This window comes from Chlamydotis macqueenii, chromosome 2, assembly GCF_036417535.1.
Source record: "Chlamydotis macqueenii isolate bChlMac1 chromosome 2, bChlMac1.mat, whole genome shotgun sequence".
Classification (NCBI taxonomy): domain Eukaryota; kingdom Metazoa; phylum Chordata; class Aves; order Otidiformes; family Otididae; genus Chlamydotis; species Chlamydotis macqueenii.
The window spans coordinates 34206194-34229447 of record NC_141557.1 but is presented as its reverse complement, the minus strand read 5'-3'; the positions used below and the strand labels follow the sequence as shown (position 1 = coordinate 34229447).

General features: G+C 38.4%; 1 protein-coding gene across 1 annotated transcript in view; it reads right to left on the bottom strand.

Moving 5' to 3' along the window:
* The window catches only part of STK31 (serine/threonine kinase 31), a 38558-nt gene extending 15304 nt beyond the window's left edge, over positions 1-23254 (bottom strand). The window contains exons 1-11 of the mRNA XM_086740430.1: positions 23212-23254; positions 23051-23103; positions 20984-21082; positions 19951-20025; positions 19047-19205; positions 17668-18023; positions 15603-15768; positions 13525-13640; positions 12526-12685; positions 6504-6626; positions 2492-2671 (exon numbers count right to left, since the gene is read on the bottom strand). Coding sequence (XP_086596556.1) covers positions 2492-2671; positions 6504-6626; positions 12526-12685; positions 13525-13640; positions 15603-15768; positions 17668-18023; positions 19047-19205; positions 19951-20025; positions 20984-21082; positions 23051-23103; positions 23212-23239 — 1515 coding nt within the window. The 5' untranslated portion in view covers positions 23240-23254. The remainder of the gene's footprint in view (positions 1-2491; positions 2672-6503; positions 6627-12525; positions 12686-13524; positions 13641-15602; positions 15769-17667; positions 18024-19046; positions 19206-19950; positions 20026-20983; positions 21083-23050; positions 23104-23211) is intronic.

The following is a 23254-nucleotide window of genomic DNA, read 5'->3' as shown; positions in this document are numbered from 1 at the left end:
AGACAGCACGAACAAGCAAGAAATACTACTGGAAATCTATCCGATTTGTGTCGGATATCACCTTTAACTGCCTCACACTTGAGTGTGATAACAATTTCTAGAACTAACAGAGTTAAAATTCACCAGGCAAGAAGAAAGCTGATTCTTGCCTTGATTGGGTTTTATCTTCCTAATTTCATTTTGAATTTTACCAAAAAATGAAACAGTAGAAGAATCCTAATCCTTCTCCTATTGATTTTCACATCTGAAAAAAAAAAAAAAATAAAATAAAAATAAAAATTTAAAAATCAACATGTGTGCTGCCCACACAGCCATACACAAGATGGTCAATATGGCAGTTTTCACTATTGAGCGGGCTTTCCATTCCTATATAGTACTACCCGAGCCGAAGACACATCCTGGGATCCATTTCACAGTTTATCAAGTGTGAAATAAGGTTACAGATTTCAGCAGGAAACTCTAAGTGTTTTCATAGAAGTCAGAAATAATTTAGCTTCAAGACAGAAGATACAGAAGGTGCCAGAGAAAAAAAATCAGTAAGATCAGCTTATAATTACATTGAATGTTGTTTCCAGCAAAGTTTTGTTACTCATATCTGCAGAAGAAGAGATATTACACCGGCAACCAGAACCAAAATGAAAATATGGTCCTGTATTTAACATGCAAGATACACAGTCATAATAGAAACCTGCAAACTCTGCCTCCTTCATTCACCTATCAAGCATGTGTATTTCACTAAAAACTGTGAAAATCTTTTATAACTTTAAAAGGAACTAAAAATAAAAACATTAATGGTGCAAGTTCAAACTAAGTTGCTCCCCAAAGCCTGGAGTTACATACTGGAAAGGAGTCGTCCAGTCTCTAAAAATTTCCTTGTCTTTCATCGACCCATTTCCTGCTGTAGATTCTAATGGATGCTACACATGAGATTAATTTGTATTCAGAAAGAGAGGAAGAGGAGTATCTATTTAAAATAAGGGGAGGGGAAACACTTCAAGAAGCATTTGCTCTACACAACTGCTCACACATTTTAAAAAATGAATCTGGAAGTTAAACTGTAACAGAATAATTGCATACCAAAAGCTGAAATGATTAAGACTGATAAATTAAAATTTCTTTCTTGGTCTACCTATCAGTGCTTTACCAACTCACGCCAAAAGTCTGTACGCTTCCTGTGTCTCTGAACTGTTTGTGGAAAGTTCAGATTTGAAACAGGTAAATCAAAGTTCAGCACTACACAAAAAAACTGTAGTCCCTTTCATACATGCAGAATAGCACTCTGAATTGTACCCAGCAATCAGAGGTATGTTTGCCGCCTCTAATAACTGACACGATTATTAATATTTACAAGTAATTGTATTCTTTGACATTATACTGCAGATGACGTGCACCAAGTCTACACTGCTGCTGAACAGCATTTATTGTCAAGTCAAGGAGTAGTTATTCGTAACAGCATCTGGCCACAGTACATGCTCTAGATACAACAAAATGCAAGGGCAGAAAATCCGTTCACTATGAAAGGGCACGGCCCTTGTGGATTACGCACAATTCACACAGGCAGGAATGTTATGCTGACACAAATTGAGAATATTTACACACAAGTGCAACGAGGAGGAGATCAAGCAAGCTAGGCCTGCAGGAATGAAGGCAGAACAACTTAGAGTCTTCCTAGGAAGATTAAGAGTCCTAAACTGAGCAAGAACATAGATATTAAGAAAAGAGACAGGAAAGCCACAAAGTTACCTCCCTACTTTCCACTTTTTTTACAAGCAGAACTCAATTAATAGTAACTCACTTCCACCATCCATCTCCTCCCAAGAGAAATAACACACACTTAACTTCTAATGCTCCAAGCCTCCTACAATTCAGACTGAGACACACATAGCATCAGAATGGTATTCCAGAAAATACTGCAGGACATACAAATAGAAGTGGACAACTTACTTGCATAAATCAGCTACACTCAGCATTTCAGTGAGGAAAAAATTCTATTATATATTCGTCTGCAACCTGTACCCAGATCGTGTCAAGTCAGACAGGCTTCTCAGCACTGATCTTTCATCACCTCTTTCAGCAGCATTTATGAACTAGAACTTTTTAAAATCTGAAGTCTTTCTATCTAAAGGTCACTTGAAAGGACTAATTAAATAATTTTCAGTCACACAATTAACAGATAGAGCACACGCATACAGAAGTTACACTTGCATAAAAGTACTGATCTTTATACAAAAACTGTCCTTTCATAAGAAAGCATAAACTCTGACTCACCGCAAAGGTACACTAAGAACAAACAGTAAATTAACACTCCATTCCTCAATGCATTACCTTTCCCCTCTGTACTAAGGCACTGTCATTTAGCGCCACTGCTCCTATGCACAATCTTCCTGCCATAGGTAGTTCTCCTTTCTAATGCCTACTCCTCACAAGCTCAGTTAGACAGTGTCATGCTTCATCTTTTTCACCAACAGGAAAGACCGACTATTTGCCTTACCTTTAAGATGCCACTGAACCAGTCAGCAAGAACTTGCAGAGCTGTGTCTGTATCATTTCTGACGGAAATTAATTTCTCCATTTTAACACTCTTCCACTTAAAGAACTTTTGAAATACCTCCTCAGAATCATCTGCTTCAGAACCTCGAGCATACGTCATCTCCAGAGAAGACAACAGTTCCTGTGTATCAAGAGAAGCAAATAAAAACAGGTTTGCAAACCAGAAGAATTTTGTGACAGTATGCTATCTATAATAATAAAGACATTTAACACAGAAGAAGCTAGCACTACCTGCTGACATAAAATTATTTCTACTATAAAGGTGTCTTTCTATATTCAGTGAAGTATATTTTATATTCCACTTTCCTCTCACATCTAGTGGCAGTATGTCTACCAGAAAATGCAATACAGAAAAGGATGTCATACAGAGATCAGAGTCTGATTCTTCCCTTCAAAACATGGAAGGAAGAGACATCACAAAGCTTAACAGCTCATAAGGAGTCATTTGTATTCTAGTTTCTTCTTCCCTATGGATTGGACTTTAAAGTCGTTCTCATTAGAATAAAAAAAATACAAAATAGGATTCAGTTTATAATACTCTTCATAGAACTGCTCAAATTCAGAAAAAAAAAGTGAACTTGTCCTGAGAAACAAGGTAAGCAGTCACACACCCAAGGAATGCTTCTAGTCAAATCCCTTCTGATGCACCTTCGCCATCACACTGGTTCCTAAATGTAACAGCAATTACCTATGTGTCCGATATCTGAAAGCAAAGGCCCTCTGAAACAAGTTTTATAGTCTGGAAACTTCTATTTCCCTCTAAAAGCCAAGTATTCTGCAAGTATATAAAGCACAGGGTCCACCTCCTTTTGACTTGTATCAGAAAACAAACTGAAGCGTTATATAAAAGGCATCAAGGCTAAAGCTCAGTGCAAACAGAAATCACTTTTAAACAAAGGGCAGTCTGTCAAAAGACCTGAAAAACAGGTGAAGTGGGTCAGGGAGGAATGTGTCAGTCAATCACCAGTCGAGACAACATCCTCACAGAAAGCAGCCCTCCTTGCACCTGGGTGGAAAGTCTCATGCTGAAAAATACTTGAGAGCTATATTGGTGTTCACAGGCAATCTGCTGTAGTTCAAAAGAAAAGATTCTCCCTAAACAGTGGGATTTGATCAAATGAACCTGTCCTTTTGTAATAAATAGCGTCCTTCAGCTTTCGAAACCCATCATTTGACTTATCCACATAGTTTCCCACAAGATGACTACAGAAACCCTGAGAAAGGCTGCTGACAGTTTGCTTATATATAGCATTTCACTTTTTCTTCCTTTTTCTCAGATCCCAGTGTTAAGTACTACAGATCTCCCCAAACAACACCTATGTCATATTGAAGAAAAACACTAAAACACCTTTCTCCCCTCCTCACTTGAGGAGATTTTCATCTCTGCATCCCTTCAGACTCAACAGCCAATGTTATGGAAAAAGCAGTATGACAGAACTTAGTGTGTCACTTCTCAGGAGCTGTTCAGACACTTGAAACGCAGAGGTCAGGGGAGCAACCAAACAAAACAAAGGAAAACAGACTGTCTGACACTACCACAACAGGCCAGAATGTGGCAGCAATGAACTCCCCTGGCTGATGACTGCAGGTACTGCAGAGGTGAGGAAGTGAGCTTGACCAATTTTGTAGAACTACGCATGATGATGCCATAACCAGGACCCAGCTCTACAGACACAGTACAGCAGAAGTTCAGAGTGGGGCCAAAAGCATAAGAATTTCCTCACATAACAACTAAATGAATACCGTGACCACAAAAAAAAACACAAAACAACCCCCCACAACCACCACACATACAACCCCACAGAAACCCAAAACAAACCACACCAAACACTATTTAATAAGATTCTAAAACTAATTTCATAACAACAGTTACTATAACAAACAGCATTCATTTAGTACAACAGATTGTTTAAACTAGCAATTTCCAGATGAGCCAGGTGACAAGAGCTTTGTGCAAATATGTTCATCTATAAACAAATACAAAAAGTAGGTTTGTGCTAAATTTATGGAGGCTATTTAAATCACTCATGTGCACAACACATTTTTATCACATTCTTCTTTGAACAGCTGGAATTTAATACACCAGGATACACATGGATAGAAAAATGGGCAAGGCAGAAGCCAGGTTCAAATGGAACAGTCTGAAGGAGGGAGAAAAAAAAAAAATCAGCCCCTTTAACAGCAGCCAAAGGTGGGTAATAGAACAAAGAAAAGGGCTCAGTAACAGTTTCATATTCAACATCACATCCTGTTTCCAAAAATAGCAGCACTGACTATGCCAGAAGAATATCTGCATGCATTCCATCAGACTGTCCTCAAGGAAAGAATCCAGTAAGTTACATCCTATTTCTATCCGTTTATGTTTCATACTATTAACACACTTCCGAAACATCAGCAACTTCACCAGCATATGGACAGAGAAACAGGCTCCAGAAGGATAACAAGGATATGAAGATGGCTCAGTGACCTTACATGCACTTGTCCCCGTCACTGTCGCTAAGCACGGTAACTGAAAGGGAGCACAGAACAAGCTACCACACGCTATCCATGGGGCAGAAGATACATGCTTACAGACAGCTAACAGAACAGCTGACAACTGTTCAAAAAAACCTATTAGAATTTCACTGCAGGACAATTAGATGCTTAGATTGCAGTAAAATTAGAAGCAGAAGATGCTTAATGCCTACCACCTAGTGGATTAGTACAGCATTATCTTTAAACATACACCAAAAAAAAAAACCAAAACAAAACAAAAAAAACCAAAAACACAAACAAAACCAACAACCACAGAAAAGAAAATCCCACACACCACAACTTTCCTCTGTCTGAAGGAGTAGGATCCACACAGGCCCTCCAGTGACAAAAAGCCATTAAATGCTTCCAATATATTTTCTAATCAGACACCAATCTGCATATCAGATGATACCCAAAAAATAAGCGTAACAAACTTTTTTTAATGGCATTGAAAAATAATTCCACTAGAAACTGAGAAAGTAATTATATGAAAATGTGAATGCTTCAATTTATTAATGCTGCTCCGATCTTACACAAACTGAAGCACACCCTGTAACCATGATGATTTTTCACAAGAACCCAATCTCATACACGTATGGACGAATACATCTCTGGAATTTGTACAAACTGCCAAACTATTGCAAACATTTTCCCCCTCTCCACACACACCTGCACAGTCAAAGTAAAAGCAAGAAATGTTTCTGAAGTTAAAAAGAAGAAAATAAATTTCTAAGAGCAAAGGTCAGAAACACCAGCTTGGTAATATTTCTACTGGTAAAGTCCTCTTCTAAAGTTCTCACTGTCTCTACAGAGCCTATTTCCTTACTTCCCCATTTTCTGTTGTTGGTTTGGCTAGAAGGGAGAGAGACTCTTGGTATAAACATGTGCTTCTGTAGTGTTTAACTCTCACCTTAGAAAAACAACAACAACAACAAAAACCAAACAAAAAAAACCACCACACCACAGAAAAAAACCCACCACTAAATAATTTACACTTTGCTACACTAGTCCAAACAACCATGTTAACAGGAAGGCCTAGGAAAGTGTATCATCCAACCACAAAACCCACTGCCACAACCTGCAGGATAACTGCATTGACTTTTTAATTGTAGGTTCTCTCACTAACACTTGCCTTCTACTAAATATTCAGTGCTCTGCAAAGTCTTGTTAGTCACCAAACACAGTACCATAAGAGTGAAGTGGCTGCTCAAATCCAGGATCTAGATAATAATTTGCCTCTAAAAACAAAAGACCTAGGAGATCAGGATCACAAGTAACACTGAGAACTACAGGTTACCATACGTACAACTTAACTCAAAAGCATAATCTAAAGTTCCATCTGCTGCTTTCGAGGTCTCCAACTATGAAACATTTAAGAAACACCCTCCACAGGTTCTCAAGTGTTTCAGAATGAATACTGACAAAAACAACCTCCTTACCTGTAACGTTTTTGAGCGCTCGGAGAGGGGCAGTTGATCCACTTCCAAAATTAATTCTTCCACTGCTGCATACAAGTTCTGCTGCACCTCATCTCTCTTGGTAATCAATTCATCTCTTTCACCCTATGCAGAAGGAAAAGCAACTCAGCAACTCATACTCAAACACCACATACACAATGTGGAAAGTGATACAAAACAGCATTAATCCCTGCAAAGCATGAACAGTACAACACATGCCTGCTCAGAAATGAGTGAAAAAGCAAATTTCGTTTTTAATCTCTACTCCTGTGACGCAACCACCTTGCACAAATACAGCACCCTTTACAGTGTAAAAATATGACTACATTATCAAACAACTAAATAAACAGTTTCTGCATGACTGTTGATAATAGTAGGAGTCCTAACTGCCACTGTAAACTTAAAATGTCCTAGTTGTCCTGCAGTTTCCTTTATTACAGAAATTAGAATTTGGATTATCCACACTTCCATACATGTCAAACTACATCCACAAAGTCAGAATGCAAAAGATTTCTTGATGGAGAAGAATACTCTAGAATTTAAAAAAAAAAAAAAAAAAGTTACTTCACCAGCTTTTTCCTTGGCTTCTAGCAGGAAAGGCAGGTGATCTGTAACTCTCTGTTCATTATCTGCAGTAAGATAATTAAAGATAATTTTCTAGAAACAAAAACAAAGTTTCCCTTGGCCAACTGGCAGGATTAGTTCTGCTTATGGGAGAGGAACCCCACATTCGTATCAGACAAGGTACCTAACAGACTCACCACAACCAAACCTTTCAAAATGGATGAAGCAAATTACCCAGAAGCACGTTTGCAGTGTTCTTTTCGCTGTGATTTAATCCAATACAAAAATATATAAGAACATTGAAGATCAAAGTCTAGCTTTACAAATCTGCTGTAAAGATTTGCTTTTCCTCCAAAAATAAAAAAGTAAAATTACTGAAGTAGCTATAACAAACTGTCCTGACACACGTCCCCTTCCTCACTCTGGGAGGAAAAAAAAAAAAAAAAAAAAAACTTGAAAATTCATCTGATGGGAAAGGCAATTAGTAAAGAAACAAATCAACAGAAAAGTTAACCGTGGCACTAACACTAGTTTCACATGGACCCACAGAACAGTCAAATGAACCCCTTCTACTAACAAGCAACATATAATATATCTGTAATATAAATATGTATACACAAACACAGGTTCTCAGAGTTTTAAAATTTAGCTTACACAATGAAAGCTTAGAAGTTGACTTAATCAGGAGTTTGTAAGTATCCACAGAAAACATATTAGAAACCTTTTTGCCTGTAACAGACAAGAACAGAATGAGATCCAATCGTTGGAAAGTGAAAGATGGACAAACTCCAAATAAAAATAAAGCCCCAAGTTACAGCATACTCTGCTTTGAAACTTAGATTAGCAATTGAATAGATGTTGTAATTCAGACAGACATTAGTGGGCTGGATAATAAAAAAATCAGTGGATTAAGTTCTATAGAATGTGAATAGAACATATTGCTTCAGCACTTAAAAACATGAAGAAAACAACAGCAATAAGATTTAACAGACACTTCTGCACTTTCAGGGCATCTCTGGTGACCAAAAGCACACGCAATTTTACAGACTTCCTGCTGTTTTTCCTGTGTAAGACAGGAGCCAGTTTGCAAAAGAGTACTGTAACACACCGCACTAAAACTGTTCTTTATGTCAAGGGGTCCTTATTCCTTTTTAAGACAAGATTTCTGCAGAATATTACTTAAAAAACTAGACCAATAGAGACTTATTGTAGAAGATTCAACCAGATAAACTAACTCCGGTGTTTGAACTGCTATTAATTGGAGTTCAGTTATCAGTCTACACGTGACTAAACGACAATCCAGGAACTCAGACTGCTTGGAAGCCACAGGACAAGTCTCCTTCCAATGTCTGCCATTTAACTGGGTACACGTGACAGCTGATGGCTCAGACAATACCTGTTAATTAACAATAACTTCAGAGAACAGTAAGTACACAGGCAGTATTTTAATAGTCTGCAAAGACGTAAGCTCATCACAACAGCAAACACCAGAATTACACTCCTTTAGAACAGCCTAAAGGCTTCCCAAACTACAATATTTGGTTTGTTTTGTGTCTGGTCCATCCTATACCTCTCAAAAAAAAAAAAAAAAAAAAAGAAACCAAAACCAACTCCACAAACAAGCCCACGCAACCACCCACCAGACTCAGTCATACCAAATGCCAAGCTAGCTTACCATCTTGTTTCTGACAACTACAGCAACGCTTACGAAAGCCAGTTAAGAGCTGGCTATGTGTAATGCCATCACCTCATAAATGCACTCTTGCTTTAGTATTATTTAATGACCTCAAAAACAAGAGAAAAAAAATAATCCCCCTACATGTATAAGTTCTAATCCACTTTTAGAGCCTATTTCTACTTTTGGCCACAGTTTTTGGTTCCCTTTAGTTCACGTTACTACTCTGCAGCACATGGAATAACTAAAACTAGCTCTGGCATCAGAATCCTCATCAAATGGCTCTATTTAACCCATCCTCCTCCACTTTTTTTTTAAATGAGCAACTGAATAGTTCCCCATTTTTAAACATTCATATTATTATTTTTTCATCCTTCCCACAAAACATGCTAAGTATATAAACTACAGTGTCCACTGAGTTTCTAAATCAAAATCATAAATTAAGCAACACATCCATAAAACACTATCTACAATGTCTGAAAAGTCACAATTCTTATTACACCCTATTACTATGAGCATCTCCCTACATCGCAATCAGAGGAACTTCTGATTATCCGTTTTTTTCATCTGTAAAGCTGGCATCCTCTCAGTAACACTTCATAGGAGATCTGGTGAAGTGGTCAGCACCCTTACCTTCCTATTTGAATACAGAATTTACATCAAATTCTATGATTAGTTTCGAATACATTTTTAAGCATTTCTACTCCAGAAAAATAATATTTGTTATTTTCATACACACCATGCCCCAGTACTACCTCAGTTCACCAATCATCATCTTACATTTCCAAGACATAGATTACATAAATAGCTTATTAAGAACAAATGCTCCAGTTGCTCATCTTCATTTTTGGGACAGTATTCAGAAGAGATCCAGTTAAAACAGCATAAACCAACTAAGAAAGCATAGACAATGAAAACTTAAATAATGCCATTTGCTCTGCAATCAAACTTTCTCAGGTTTACTCACGCCTGCGGTACTTATTTAAGATGCATTAGGTTTCCCCCAAAGCAAGACAAGATGTTCACTCCCAAGAGCTTACAAACAAATCAGGCTGGTGAGAGCGGGAGAGGGCATCAGCACTCCAGGGAGGTTAAAGGAAGAGCACACTCCTTACACAACTGAATAGCAAGATTTAACTTACTAAACTCAATTCTGGCAGCTAGGTTGACAGATTAAGTAAACAGAGTTAACCAGTGTGTTATAGTTTAATAGCCAGCTATTTCATCCATCTGTTTGGGTTCACTGAGCTTTCTGTACACTGAATTTATATGTACCTCATTTTAACCAAGCAAAAAACAAAGTTAGTGACATCAACTTACTCGACTGCGCTATCAAAAATATTTGGTAGTCTATCTACAGCCAGTGTAATTTCAGTACTGATGACAGGCAGAATAGCAAGGACACCCTTTTACTGTGTGCATCCTGGACATTTCTTATATCTGAAAATACCGTAGTCAAAATTCTGTGGCATGTTATAGCATATAAAATAGATCTTTAAAAATCAAAATTATTCTGAGAAAAAAAAAAAAAACAACACTACACTGCCTGTTAAAACATGACAACCTTTGTGGTACTGTAGCTCTTATGATGCAACCAAAATTCTTGTTCTGTACCCATCACCTAACGAAGTTTTCAAAATACTTAAGACAAATTCCACATGAGCCTTGAGATGTCCTGGTTCCAGCTGCTACCAATTCATCTTGAAAACTAAATTAATTCTTTGGGGAACTTGGCACTTCCACACACATCCCCACTTGCATGCCCTCTGCAGCACTGAGGCACTCTGGGGGATACCTGACATCTAGCAGAACTCCTGCCTTCTTTATTTTTCCCTGTTTAAAATATGGACACTACCATGACAACTTCTTCTCTTCAGATATTAGGCATTTTTTTCACAAGGACGTGCTCTTGAAAAGTCTCAAGATTCCAAGCCACCGTTCATTTGCACCTTAGCTTAGACAACCAGGAAAAATATCAGAGGCGGGGGTAGGGGGACCAGGGAGGCGGTGTTGATTTTCAAACAAAGCTAGTTTTCAAGCCATGGGTGAAGCCACACCTCGTCAACACAAAACAGAGGGCTACACAAACACACACGGAGCTACCCGAAGCAGCATAGTGCTGTAAGCTTATTTCAGCAGTATTTCAAATACTTTGGCAGTTTAACGCACTACAACACATCATACAGATGTGACTTCATGGTTACCCATTCACAAGCAAAATGGGTGACAATGTCCAGACTGTCTAACATATTCTGACAAATTAGTCCATCAGAAAAATCTCAAGCACTCTTCAAGAATGAAATCTCTTTTCATTATGTTTCTCATGGAAGAATGGTGCCTGCTGGGGTTGGCAACCCCCCACCGAAAAAAAAAAAAAACAAACCCACACACAACAACAAAATAAGCCAAATAACCATCTACTCTATTGAATGAACTCTTTGAGTCTCCCCAGTCACACCACTGCATCTGTCCAAACTCTTGTCCACATTAAGAGTTTTCTTTTCCTCTGTCCCTAGTCCAACTGAGTCAAAGCAAAAGTGGATGAAAGGGGTGAGAACAAGTTCTGAAACAGCTTTGCTTTACTTGTCTGCTGTTGTTCAACAAAGCTTATGGACTCGCTTGAGCTCAACCATCCCATGTAATCTCCAGAAAATTGCAACTGCTACTGTTTCACATGGGATCAAGAATTCACCCAAGCAAAGCTTCCTCAAGTGAATCCCTAAACAGCCCTGCTTCCCAGGTACCTCACACTCTACCTATTCTTCTGTGCATTCCTCCCCTATCTAAGATGCAACACTAAAATGTCACCCACTTACGAACACTTACCTTAATGGTGTCAAGTTTAAACACTTGATTTAGTTTTTAGTAAACAAAGTAATAACCTACAGCAATCAAATGCCTGCCATGCTATAGATGTTTTAGCAGAGGTTTTCCTGCACAAGCAACAAAACCAGAACTTACCTGGATTCTCCTCATGGCTCATTATTTCCTAGTCCATTTCATGAGCTGTTAAATTCAGTGTAATACAGCAATGCTTTTCAAGCAAACATGTTTTAAATGTTTTAGGTTATACTTGAAAATAGTCACAACACATTTGCTGTCATTCTCCCAGACACACAACTACCATCCCCTCCCCGCGTTCCCACAATTCCTGCCACAGACCAAGGAACCTGCCCGCTCCCAAAAGCGGCATCGCTGCACACGAAAGACACAGCACATAACCCTCCTTATCAAAGCAGCCACGTCTATGTCCCCAGGCAGACTTCTTTATACCTGCGGTTGCAGAGAAGTTGCACTAGATGGCAGCTTTCCCCTATCCAAGTCCATCTTCCTCCACAACGGCATTTGCATACCGCTCTCTCTACGCCTCCCCATCCGAGGGAAGCACACACCAAGCAGCAGCATGCTGCTTTAACAAAAGGTTTGACAGACAGACACTGCAGCTGCACAGCTGAAGCGGCTTTTAACTACTGCAGTACAGAAACCTCTTAGCTACCATGTTCTGATTTCTTTACACTTCTTTATAAAAAAAATCAAGGGCGTCAAAAAGTCTAGGTTTAATACAAAAAAAAACAACACTACAAATACCTCAGTTGTGGCAAAGGTAGCAAAGCCTCCGGTATTATCTAACAAAGGACAGATGTTTCCATGCTGTGCTCATGCTACCCAGCTACATTTAAAAGGCTAAAACACTCTGTCAATAGCTGTTAAGTTATAGCTCTTGATAAAAAAAAAAATAAAATAAAATAAAAAATTCCAACCTACCACATTTCTGCATAACCGAATCCTCTCTTGAGCCAAGTCATACTCTGTCCAAATCTGCTGCAATTTTTCCAAGGAATACGGAACAGTGAGACTTCCTTCTGTAACCGCTTTTATGGCTTGGGAGAGCTGCTCCACAAAACAATTGTTCTTATTTGTGTGTCTAAGTTGTAAGAAGGAAACAACATTTTACTGGGATTTAATTTTTTCCCCAGAACTCAGGCAGTTTAAAAATCGATGCTATTCAGACCCCCTCAACATACGAATTTTGATACAGCACCTGACACGTTAATAAACTAGTTTCTTTCAAAAAGGTAGCAGCAGCATTTTTTCTCATTCAGCTGTTAAATCTTGTTTTGAGGAAGGAAGAAGGAGCAAGAATACATTCATTATACCTCAGGCTGTACACAGAATTTTTTTCCTGCTCTGAATTTCTTTTTTGTCCTATTTCCTCCATTGTTGTTTTTTTTTTAACTCATCTTCCACAAACACATACACCAATATATGTATTTCTTCTTAAAGGATTTGATGGTCATTTCTATTTCAAGTCTTCTTACCACTTCTTCCCTTCTTTTAAAACTAGAAGGGTAATTTGCACTACCCAAAGAGATACACCTCTCACAGCACTCCAGACGCCCAGGGAACTCTGACTACCCAGTTACTTTTAACTACCGGCTGCATTTACTCATCAGCATCTTCCTTGAAGATGGACTTAAAAGCTCTTCTTGCAATAGCTATGGTAAAGGAGAAGACGTGAATTGAAGTCATCTGACAAACACTGAGAAGCAGGCAATGCAAATTCCAACGGGAGCTTCCAAAAAGCTCAGGTTTCAGCCTTGCTTTTAGCAAGTACTCCCCTCTGCATACAACACTAAGTTTTTCTTCAAAAATTAACGAAACCAAACTTTTGGTGAAACAAAAAAGCACGCATGACTTAAAAGATAAATAGGGCAATAAATAGCACTATTTTAGAAAAAACAACAAAAAAAACCAAAAACATACCTAACTTCTTTCAGTGCCTTCACTTTAGCAGCCAAACTTCTCATTTTCGTTCCAATGTAAGTATGTAGGGTTTCCTCAAAATTTTCAGCAGTTTTCCTGGATGCTTCCTTCTCTCTCTGAATTATTTATCATTTTTGGAGTAGCGTTTCAACAAAGGGAGGTAAAAATAGATCAACACTCACAACCGACAGCCAGGGTTACTAACATGCAGACCACAATTTAGACTTCTGAAAACCAGAGACACACATGCACACACACACTCCCACTTCAAAACACTAACAAAATGCCTAGAAAGACATAACAATCAATTAGAACAATTTTATTTTCTTTAATAGCTTCTTAAAGGTTAATGGTTATTTCTTTCCTCTCATTTCAGTAGTAATGTGTTCAAGGGTATTTCTTCAGTTCCTCCCCATTTGCTAGCAACTCTTCGGACAATACAGAAAAAAAATTCCAACCCATTAGTTCAGGGAAATCAAGTCCAGGACCTCACTCAACTCCTTACTGTCATCACTACCACACCTCAAAGCGATGCAGCAAAACAGGAACTCTTGCTTTATATACAACCATCCTGACCTTCCTACAAGGAATATTCTTAAGACAAAATAAGGAATATTCTTGATCTAAAAAGAAAAAAAAAGCCCATACACCACATCAGGCTGTACTCCTCAAGGGGCAACCTAAATTTAAAAGCTCTTGCTCTCATACTACAGAGATGCTTTTATAAACCCCACTTCAAGTAATGAAACGTAGTCTTCAAAAGTCTTTCAGACTCACTATGTATTATATTAAAAAAACCAAAACTACCAACAAACAAACAAACATACATAGAAGGATTTAAACAGTTTCATATTTGCAGATGAGCATCCAAAGTCTCATGACTGCAGGGTGTTTTTTTTAAGTACTCCTCAAAGCCACCACCACACATCACCCTTCTAAAACGAATCATTGCCTACCATGGTCTTTTTAGCAGAAATCAAGTATTTTCTTACTTAAAGGAACATCCACAACCTTTTATTTTAAAGCATTTTACTTGCATTCAACACAAAAATGTAATTAAAATTTGTAGAGAACAGGTTTTTAAAAAAAAAAAAAAAAAAAGAAGATAATCATCATCTGACTAGACGTAAGAAATGGTTCTACAAATTTCCTGCATTCAAGTATTTTTTTCTTAGCTGCAGACATGTATTCTGTTGCTTGTTAATTTAATTTGCACAGAAGTCCACAAACACTTTATCTTCAGGTGTTCTAGGTCGTGGTAACCAAGTAGCAAAGCTAGTTATGAGTAGTTTTATTCCACAAGAAAGAAAAAGGAAACAGCTGTTTGCAAGCTCAGGTTTGGGGGTGTCAAAGGGATTTACACAACAGCAGATTTTCCTTTTTGCATCTGTAGAGATAACAGTTTGCACAACATTTTTCTGAATTAATGCAAACATAATATACTTTCACACAATCTCTTCTTACTACTGCTGTTTATCACACTTAAAACCATTCACAGTATTTTTAAGCCTAACAGCACTGTGCTTCTCAGATACTGCTAGGAACTTCCCCTGGGAAGAAACATAAGCATCTTTTCTATTAAGCAGCAATTAAGGAAATAATAGTTTTTATTCAGTTCTAAAATTCCACAGCTGCTCTGAGTCTGTGATGCTTAGGAATTTTCAGCCCAATACACAGAAAACTGTTTTTCCCTCCAAGTGAGAAAAGAAAAAAAAAAAAAAAAAAAAAAAAGTAAGGTTTACATCATTATACACAAAGCACGTTTTTAATCACAAAGTACAAAACTCCCCATTCAAACTGAACACCCACATCCAAACCAGCAGTTGCATCAAGCGCAGTGGCAAGCCACTACACACACCAAGGGGAACTAGGGTCCAACCTGGACTGCAAAACATGCGCCAAGACACATTGACAGCATCTCCCCGCACCAGGGTAAAACAAGTCTTCACTCAACCACATTAATCCTTCTGTATTCCAAACAACAGTACACAGATGAATTGAGTAGCACAAAACCATAAGACAAAAGCATTGCCAGAAATACTCGCAATAAGAAGCATCCTCCTTGCATTTCCACATACCTGAAGTTCACTGTTCAGCTGTTGAACCTTCTGTTCTAGTTCCTTCTGCCTCTGCAAGAGATTTATATTTTCCCTTCTGAGAACTTTCTCTCCGGACAGCTTCTGATCTGGTCTTATCTGTGTCGAACTGGTGTCTGCCACTGAGGTAGAAGCTAGTATTTTTTCCCTTTTAAAAATCAATTAAGATGAATTAATTAAAAAAAAAATCAAAACACAACGTGCATTCTTTCATGCTACTGTAACATCAGTAACTACTACAGAACTCAACATCAAGACTACAGAAGCACTTAACACAATCATGCTTTACTTCTTCAAAATCTGTATCCCTCCCCATGAGGGGAGATTGTCACATAACACTGAGGAAAAAATACATCATTTGAAGATAATCTTTTGTACATTTTCACTGTCACTAACTCATAAGTCTTTCTCTTCCAAAAAACATCTTACGATACCACACTGCAGATCCAGAAAAGTCAAGGTCCATTGTAACTCAAGTCTTCTATCTACTAAATAAGCCAAAGCACTTCAAGGTTAGTGCTCTGGATCCATATCCTCAAAGTTATTTTTGTAACGAAGAAGAGTCATGTAAAGCCATCTGTCTCAGGAGTATGTGACAGTACTGTAGAGTACCAAAGGTCCACTAGACCCCACATCAACTTCATCCTCACCTGCATGGCTTTGGTTACATTCTAGCTTCTTTCTTTCTCTATTTTCTTTGCAGGCATACCACCTCAAAAACGCCTGCGATGTGCAAAAAATTAAAGGACACAAGAACACACAGAAATGGAATACTGGCTGCCAGCTGCTCAGGTCAGTCACGATAGCTTTGTACACAAAATTATCCCAACCGTGCACACCACAGGAAAAGAAAAAAAAAAACAAACAACGCTATTACTTTTTAAAAATCAGAACATATCTATAAACCTAGAGAACAGGGCAAATCAGAGTATCAAAATAATTCAGGATGAGGCGCTTCACTACAGAATTTTTTCAAGAGCACCTCATTTCATATTAGTATTTGTTAACAGAACAGATTTGCCTAAATGATCCAACTGTAAAACAGATTTGGATACCATGCTGGTATGTGGAACAGCGTGCCCTCAGGTGGTTCATTAAAATGTTGAAGAAACCTCAAGTTATGGAACATTAGCAAATTCTAAACAAGTTTTTGGGAGAACATTACTTCTTACACCATCTCAACTTTCTGAATGCCAAGTACCATCTTTCCCACCCACAAACATTTTTTCTCAGCAGTCTGTTGCCATGGCAATCCTAGCAACTGTAGGAAAAGTCTCTTTAAAAAGATTTCTGACAACAACTGTAACTGCCAACTTACCACCACCTCCTGTCAGTGTAATTACAAGTTGCAGAGACACTGTGATCCCCTAACGCTTACTTCAAACTGAGATTGCTGGCTTTATTTCTTATAAGCACACACTGCTACATTCCTACACAAATAAATAATGAAAATATGTTTGTCCTGCTAGGTAAGTGTACTTTTAAGTTCCTCATTTGTGTCCAATTAGTTTTTAATAGAGGCAAATAAATCGGGCATAGCTACAAAAACTCTCAAGGACAACCCTGTGGAAATTACACAGATGCTAGAACAAACATAACTGCATTGCCTATTACTGCAAAATCTGCTAGAGGCCTGATGTCCTGCAACCTTCGCTTTCAACTAAGCTTTCCAGTATCTTCTCTGGTTACTAGCTGCTACCCCTTCCTTCTTTTTCAAAATCTTCCATTAAGATACATAAGAACAGGCTGTCTCTGGAAATCAAATGAGGGAGAACAAGCTATCCAACCAGCCACAACACTAATGAACAGGTTTTCTACAGATTAACGTCCGAATTCCCATCACCACGGCATACACAAACATGCACAGACTCACACACACTTCCCTTCCATTGTAGTACCAGTATTACTTGATGCTGGAAAGACAGAATTTGAACATCATATTTTAAGTACTCGCTTCCCCCTCCATCTTCTCATACACCCACATCCCAGCAACTAAAGCTGATCAGTTCACTCATGCAAAGTTTTTTATGACATTTCAGTGCCTTACTTTGGGGCAAACATACGGTTTCCAGTAAAACTCTGATTCCTTATGCTGGCAGCTGTTCGGTCTAAGTGCCCTCTTGGAATGCGGTACAGCGCATGATCAGACCTGTTTATCCACAGTGGAACTGGAACTTTTATCTCCCGATGTTGGTTCTGCATGACAACCGCTTTTCTTTGGTCCACATCTTTAATGTTTCCTGGAGATGTGAATTTTTCAGCAAATCCTGCCTTGGCCACCTCTTCTCCAATATCTATTTTTTCATATTCTGCCTGGGCAATAATGGTACCATCTTCATGCTTAGCTTTGTGATGTATTTTTATTTCTTTTTCAAAAACTAGGCTGCTCAAGAACTTCTTCCCCTGTAAAATAAAAATATACTGAAGTTGTGCACTGGATGCTGAATACTTCTAGCTGACATCAGCCATCTTTCTTCAAAAAAAAAAAAAATAAAATAAAATAAAAAAAAGGACATGTTTAAGACCAAAACCCAAAGAGCTGCACAGGTAAAGCTTATGCTTAACACAATTATTATTGTGAAACAACGCTGCATCTGTACAACTACAACTGTACCTGATCTAATCACTCAATGTCAGACTGGACTTCAACACCAATAGTTCTCCCTCAATGTTCAGCTTTGAAGAATTTGGTATCATTTATAAGTGAAGAAATCCAAAGTCTCAATAGAGGTTGGAAACTCAGTTATCCAAGTCCTTCAGAGGATACTAGACCAACTATTTAACAGTATTATACAAAATAATATGAAAAAAAAGGTTTGAACTATTAATTAACAGCTTTTCAACAAGTAGTCCAAAAGTTGAAAGAGAACATTGCAACAAATGAATTATTATTATGCGTATCTACCTTACGGAAATCTACCTTACTGAAACTACTCATTCAGAAATCGGGAAATACCAGAACTGTCAGCTATTAGTTTCACCAGTAGTACTACAGAAAATCAGCTCTGAAAGACTGGAGAATGCACTCAAGACCTTCACAAGATATGTGAGAGAAAGTTATCTTTTATTAACAGAGTTCTTTTCATTTTGCCCCACCACTTCTGAAAACAAGGTACTTTTGTTTCCTCAGCGCCAGAAAGAACTCAGGTCAGTCAGAAATAAACCTGAAGCTCTGAAGACAGCAAAAGCTTACTCTGAAAATCACCTCCCAGCACAACCTGAACCATATTCAACAAAACCATTTTAGCTTCTAGAGTATGTTCAGGGCAACAGATCAGACAGGCCTTCCCAGCACGCCTTGCCTTCACAGTTAAACATCCAGCTCTTAGAAGACCCCTCTTGGTGACTCTGTGCTGATATTATGAATCATTTGGCAGCATCTGTTACAGATCCCATCATCTAAACGCTTCAAAATCCATTACTCACATGGTCAAACATGTTTAAGTTCTGATCAGTTGGTATCCGCAGTCCCCAAAGTCTGTACTTCTTGGCAACACTCGGACATTGCAAGTTTGGTGGAATTTCAACTATGTCTGATCTATTCAGAATCTCAGAATTTCCATAGTCAATGTACAATACCTGACACTGCAACAGTAATATAAAATATAAATCAGTAGAATTTACACAAACCTCCTACAGAAATACATGCTGACAACTACTAAAATACAAGCTTTTTAACACACACATTGCAGAGATCAGAATCTTCTGTACTAAGACTAGACAGTCTTCAGAGGAAAGAACCAAGTTAGAGAAATCTCTTATGCTGGCACCTGTCTAAAAGCTCAGAGACAAAACTAAGTAACAAAATGGATCTTTGCTGGCAGTTTTTTTCTTTCCACTAAGGGCCACAATTAAGAAGCAATACAGAAGACTTCCTTCAGTGGACAGATACGCTATCTAATGTTTCCATGCCAACCAGCCTGTCATTTTAAATAGGAACTACTAGCCCTCTGTATGAGTCACCTAATGCTAACAACTCCTTCAGGTCATTTGCATCCGTGATAACATGTCACACAGAGGCTGCCGTTTTCACCACTTAGAAGTTCTGAAATTAAATTAACATTGCTTAACAATATTAACTACCACTCATGAATCTCTCTATCAAGAAATACAAACAGCACTTCACAAGTCTGCCAGATTTTGCCAGTCTTTTCATCAGCATTTTTCAAAATTACAGGTCACCTGAATTCTTGAATTTGTGCCCCACATTCACTGTTTTTAAATATATTCACACAGCAAGTTTCCAAAACAGAAGGACTTGCATTTATTTCTATCATCCTCCATGTAGAACTGATATACAATTAAAGACTTAAAAAAAAATGGTTCCTGCCTTTTCATTGTTGATCACTTGCTGTACCATACATCTGTACCAACATCTATCCTCAGAAAAACAGCCACCATAAATCTGGAAATTAGGAAAAAGAGATCAAGAATAGCATTGTGAAAATATAAGCATACTTCAAAATGGATTTTGTAATACATTACAAATCTTATTTTCACACTCTCCTATATTTATCCCAATCGCAGTATGAAAACAAGGAAATGTATTTTACATCCTGTCTCTCATAACAATATATGCTAACGCTTCAAAAACACAATCCTCCAAAAACAATAGTTCAAAGATAATTTTACAACTAGAAAAACCAAGCATTTTACACAGCAGACTCCCATGGCTTTTCTGTTAATGTGTCGCTACATTTTATTGACACTGATGGCTTAGTAAGCCCAACAAAGTAAGAAGCCAGTCACACCACTAACACACTGGGTTTGCTGTTGGTGTGTTTTCTTCCTTTTCAAGAGTGATGTAGAAGGTCCTGCACATGCAACAGTTTAGACAATTTTATTTAAACCTTTCTTTGCAGTAAGCTATCAGTAGTTCACACACAAAATCAAAAGTTGCCATCACTCTTTGCATGCTTGTCATAGAACTTCAATGAAATACGTCCTTGTCATCGTCTTAAGAGTAATCTGTCCAGCGCATTTAACGTTACAGGCTTTTGCAAAGTCTCCCGCACTTCCTGAAGTGGAGCAAACAATCACTTCTCTGAAAAACCATTGCTCTCTTGTTAAAGATAACCCATAACGCATAACAAAAGTGTTCTGTATATTACCTTCTTGTAGTATTTCCTAAATGTTAAAAAAACCCTATGGTTGCATAGTTCACCTGAAGTCTAGAAAGATTTAAACGGGCTCACACAAAATAAGTGTTTTCTTCAGGAAAGACAGCAGTTCTTAAAGAGATCTTAAGAGACTACAACCCACAGCATAATCAAAGATCAAGAAAACACTGAAGAAAATGGTTGCATAGAATTAAGGCTTTTACATCCGGGGGGGGGAACTTCATGTATACACAACCTACTTACCTTACTAGTATCAAGTTCGCCAAAAACTGCATTAGCCTGAGGACAAGCTTCTGCCAGCACATAACTTAATTTCAAGAGGTCATCATATCTACTGAGATTCTAAGAAGTGAGGAGAGAGGGTAAAAGATATTAACTGTCACTTTTAATAGATACTTGATGGCTTGTAACAGCCAAAAATTAAATCAAAACAGTTGCACTGCTGTTGAGACAAGTAATGCCCCACCCTTAAGCTTTCAACTTTCATTATTTTAGTTGCATTTGTAAGCCTGCTCTCATTTTCTTCCAAAAATTAATGAAACTGATCAGGGGCAGGTAATGTACCTCATAGAAACAGTTTGCAACAAACATTTTTAACAGTTTAATTACCAGCTTCTGCGAGCAGTATGTAGATCTTACTTACCAATCTTTCCTCACAAATTTTAGTATGTATTTGGTGCTCTTTTTCTTTATCTCCTTAATACAAAGGGACAACAGCTCTGGCATACCCCTCATTCTCTTTACATGCAAGACCTGGGTTTTAGTTTGGCTTAGAGAAGCAGAGTCTTTCCAGTTACAACTTCGTATGTGAACCACTGTAAAACTGGGTCAATTCCAGAAACACAGTACTTATTAGAAAACATTCTACGCATAATTCAAAGAAAAGGATCCACAGCTCAGAGCAGAAAAGAAAGCACTAGTGCAACCAAACATTCTGTTAACCTTAGGAGTACACTTCTAACTTTTGCACCTTACAATATTAAATAAAACACTGTGACTGAGTCTCAGGATGCCAGGGTAAGAACCTAAAGGAGAATTACCTATGACTATCACATCTAAAAATCCCCTTGTTAGAAGAAGCTATTTCATAAACAGAATGAGTAAAGTTTGGTCCCCCTGCCCAAATTCCTGGGCATGACAACCAGCATTACCTCCTCCAGCTGGCTCAAAGCTACACAGGTCTTCACCAACTAGTCAGCAGCCCAAATAAAAAACGTAAGCTTTGGGACTCCTTCTGGGTTCTCCCCTCTCCCTACAGCACCCCTCACATTAACGAAAACTACTCACTGTTTTCGGGTTTTTTTTACTTTTTCTAATTCCCCCCATCCAATACCCTCCTGCCCATCTACACAAAACTTGGAAGGACCTAGCACCTTTGAGGCATCTCCATACCAAGCTTCATTGAAACTGCCCCAAACTCTCAGCTGTTAAAGAGTATGGTATCCACCCCCAGTACAACTTCAAGTGCCTCCTACAATAACCTTCAGTCAACAGCAAATAGTTTAACCCTCTATTTATTTATTTATTTTTGGGGCCTAACAAATATTCAAGAAAACCCAGCTACAAATCAAATGGATGGATGAACAATTATTTCTGACATTTCAGGAAAGAACAACTGGTTTCCGTTTAAAAGGGAACAACAGTGCTTGTAATTTGGAATTCTAAAGTACTCCCACCTGGAGTACTGTGTCCAGTTCTGGAGCCCCCAACATAAGGACATGGACCAGCTGGAGAAGGTCCAGAGGAGGGCCACAAAGATGATCAGAGGGCTGGAGCACCTTTCCTATGAGGACAGGCTGAGAGAGTTGGGGCTGTTCAGCCTGGAGAAGTGGAGGCTCCAGGGAGACCTGACAGCGGTCTTCCAGTACCTCAAGGGGGCCTACAAGAAAGATGGGGAGAGGCTGCTCGTAGGGCCTGTTGTGATAGGACGAGGGGTAATGGTTTTAAAATAGAGAGAGCTAGATTTAGATTGGGTATTAGGAAAAAATTTTTTACAATGTGAGTTGTAGAACACTGGAACGGGTTTCCCAAGGAGGTGGTGGAAGCCCCATCCCTGGAAACGTTCAAGGCCAGGCTGGATGAAGCTCTGAGCAACCTGATCTAGTCGGGGATGTCCCTGCTCCTTGCAGGGGGGTTGGACTAGATGACCTTTGAAGGTCCCTTCCAACTCTAACCATTCTATGATTCTATGATTTTTTTTTTCCCCAACACCAAATGCTATCATTTACTCTCACTTCTACAGAAACTTACTAGGGGGCAGGGGATAAGATTAAACACTGCAGTTAAAATCAAATAGCTCTCTGAATTCACCTGTGCCCAAAATGTTACAGCGTCTTCAACGTGGCAGCCCACAACATCTTCAACTTGAGGGGAAAGAAGAAAAAAAAAGATATTTAAATTATTCTCAAATGTGATTCAAACTAAGATTAGGGGTTGAATGGTGATTTTTTTAAAAAAACACTACACATTACCTTTGTCGTACTCTCTGTCTCCATCCATGATACCAGATTCTGC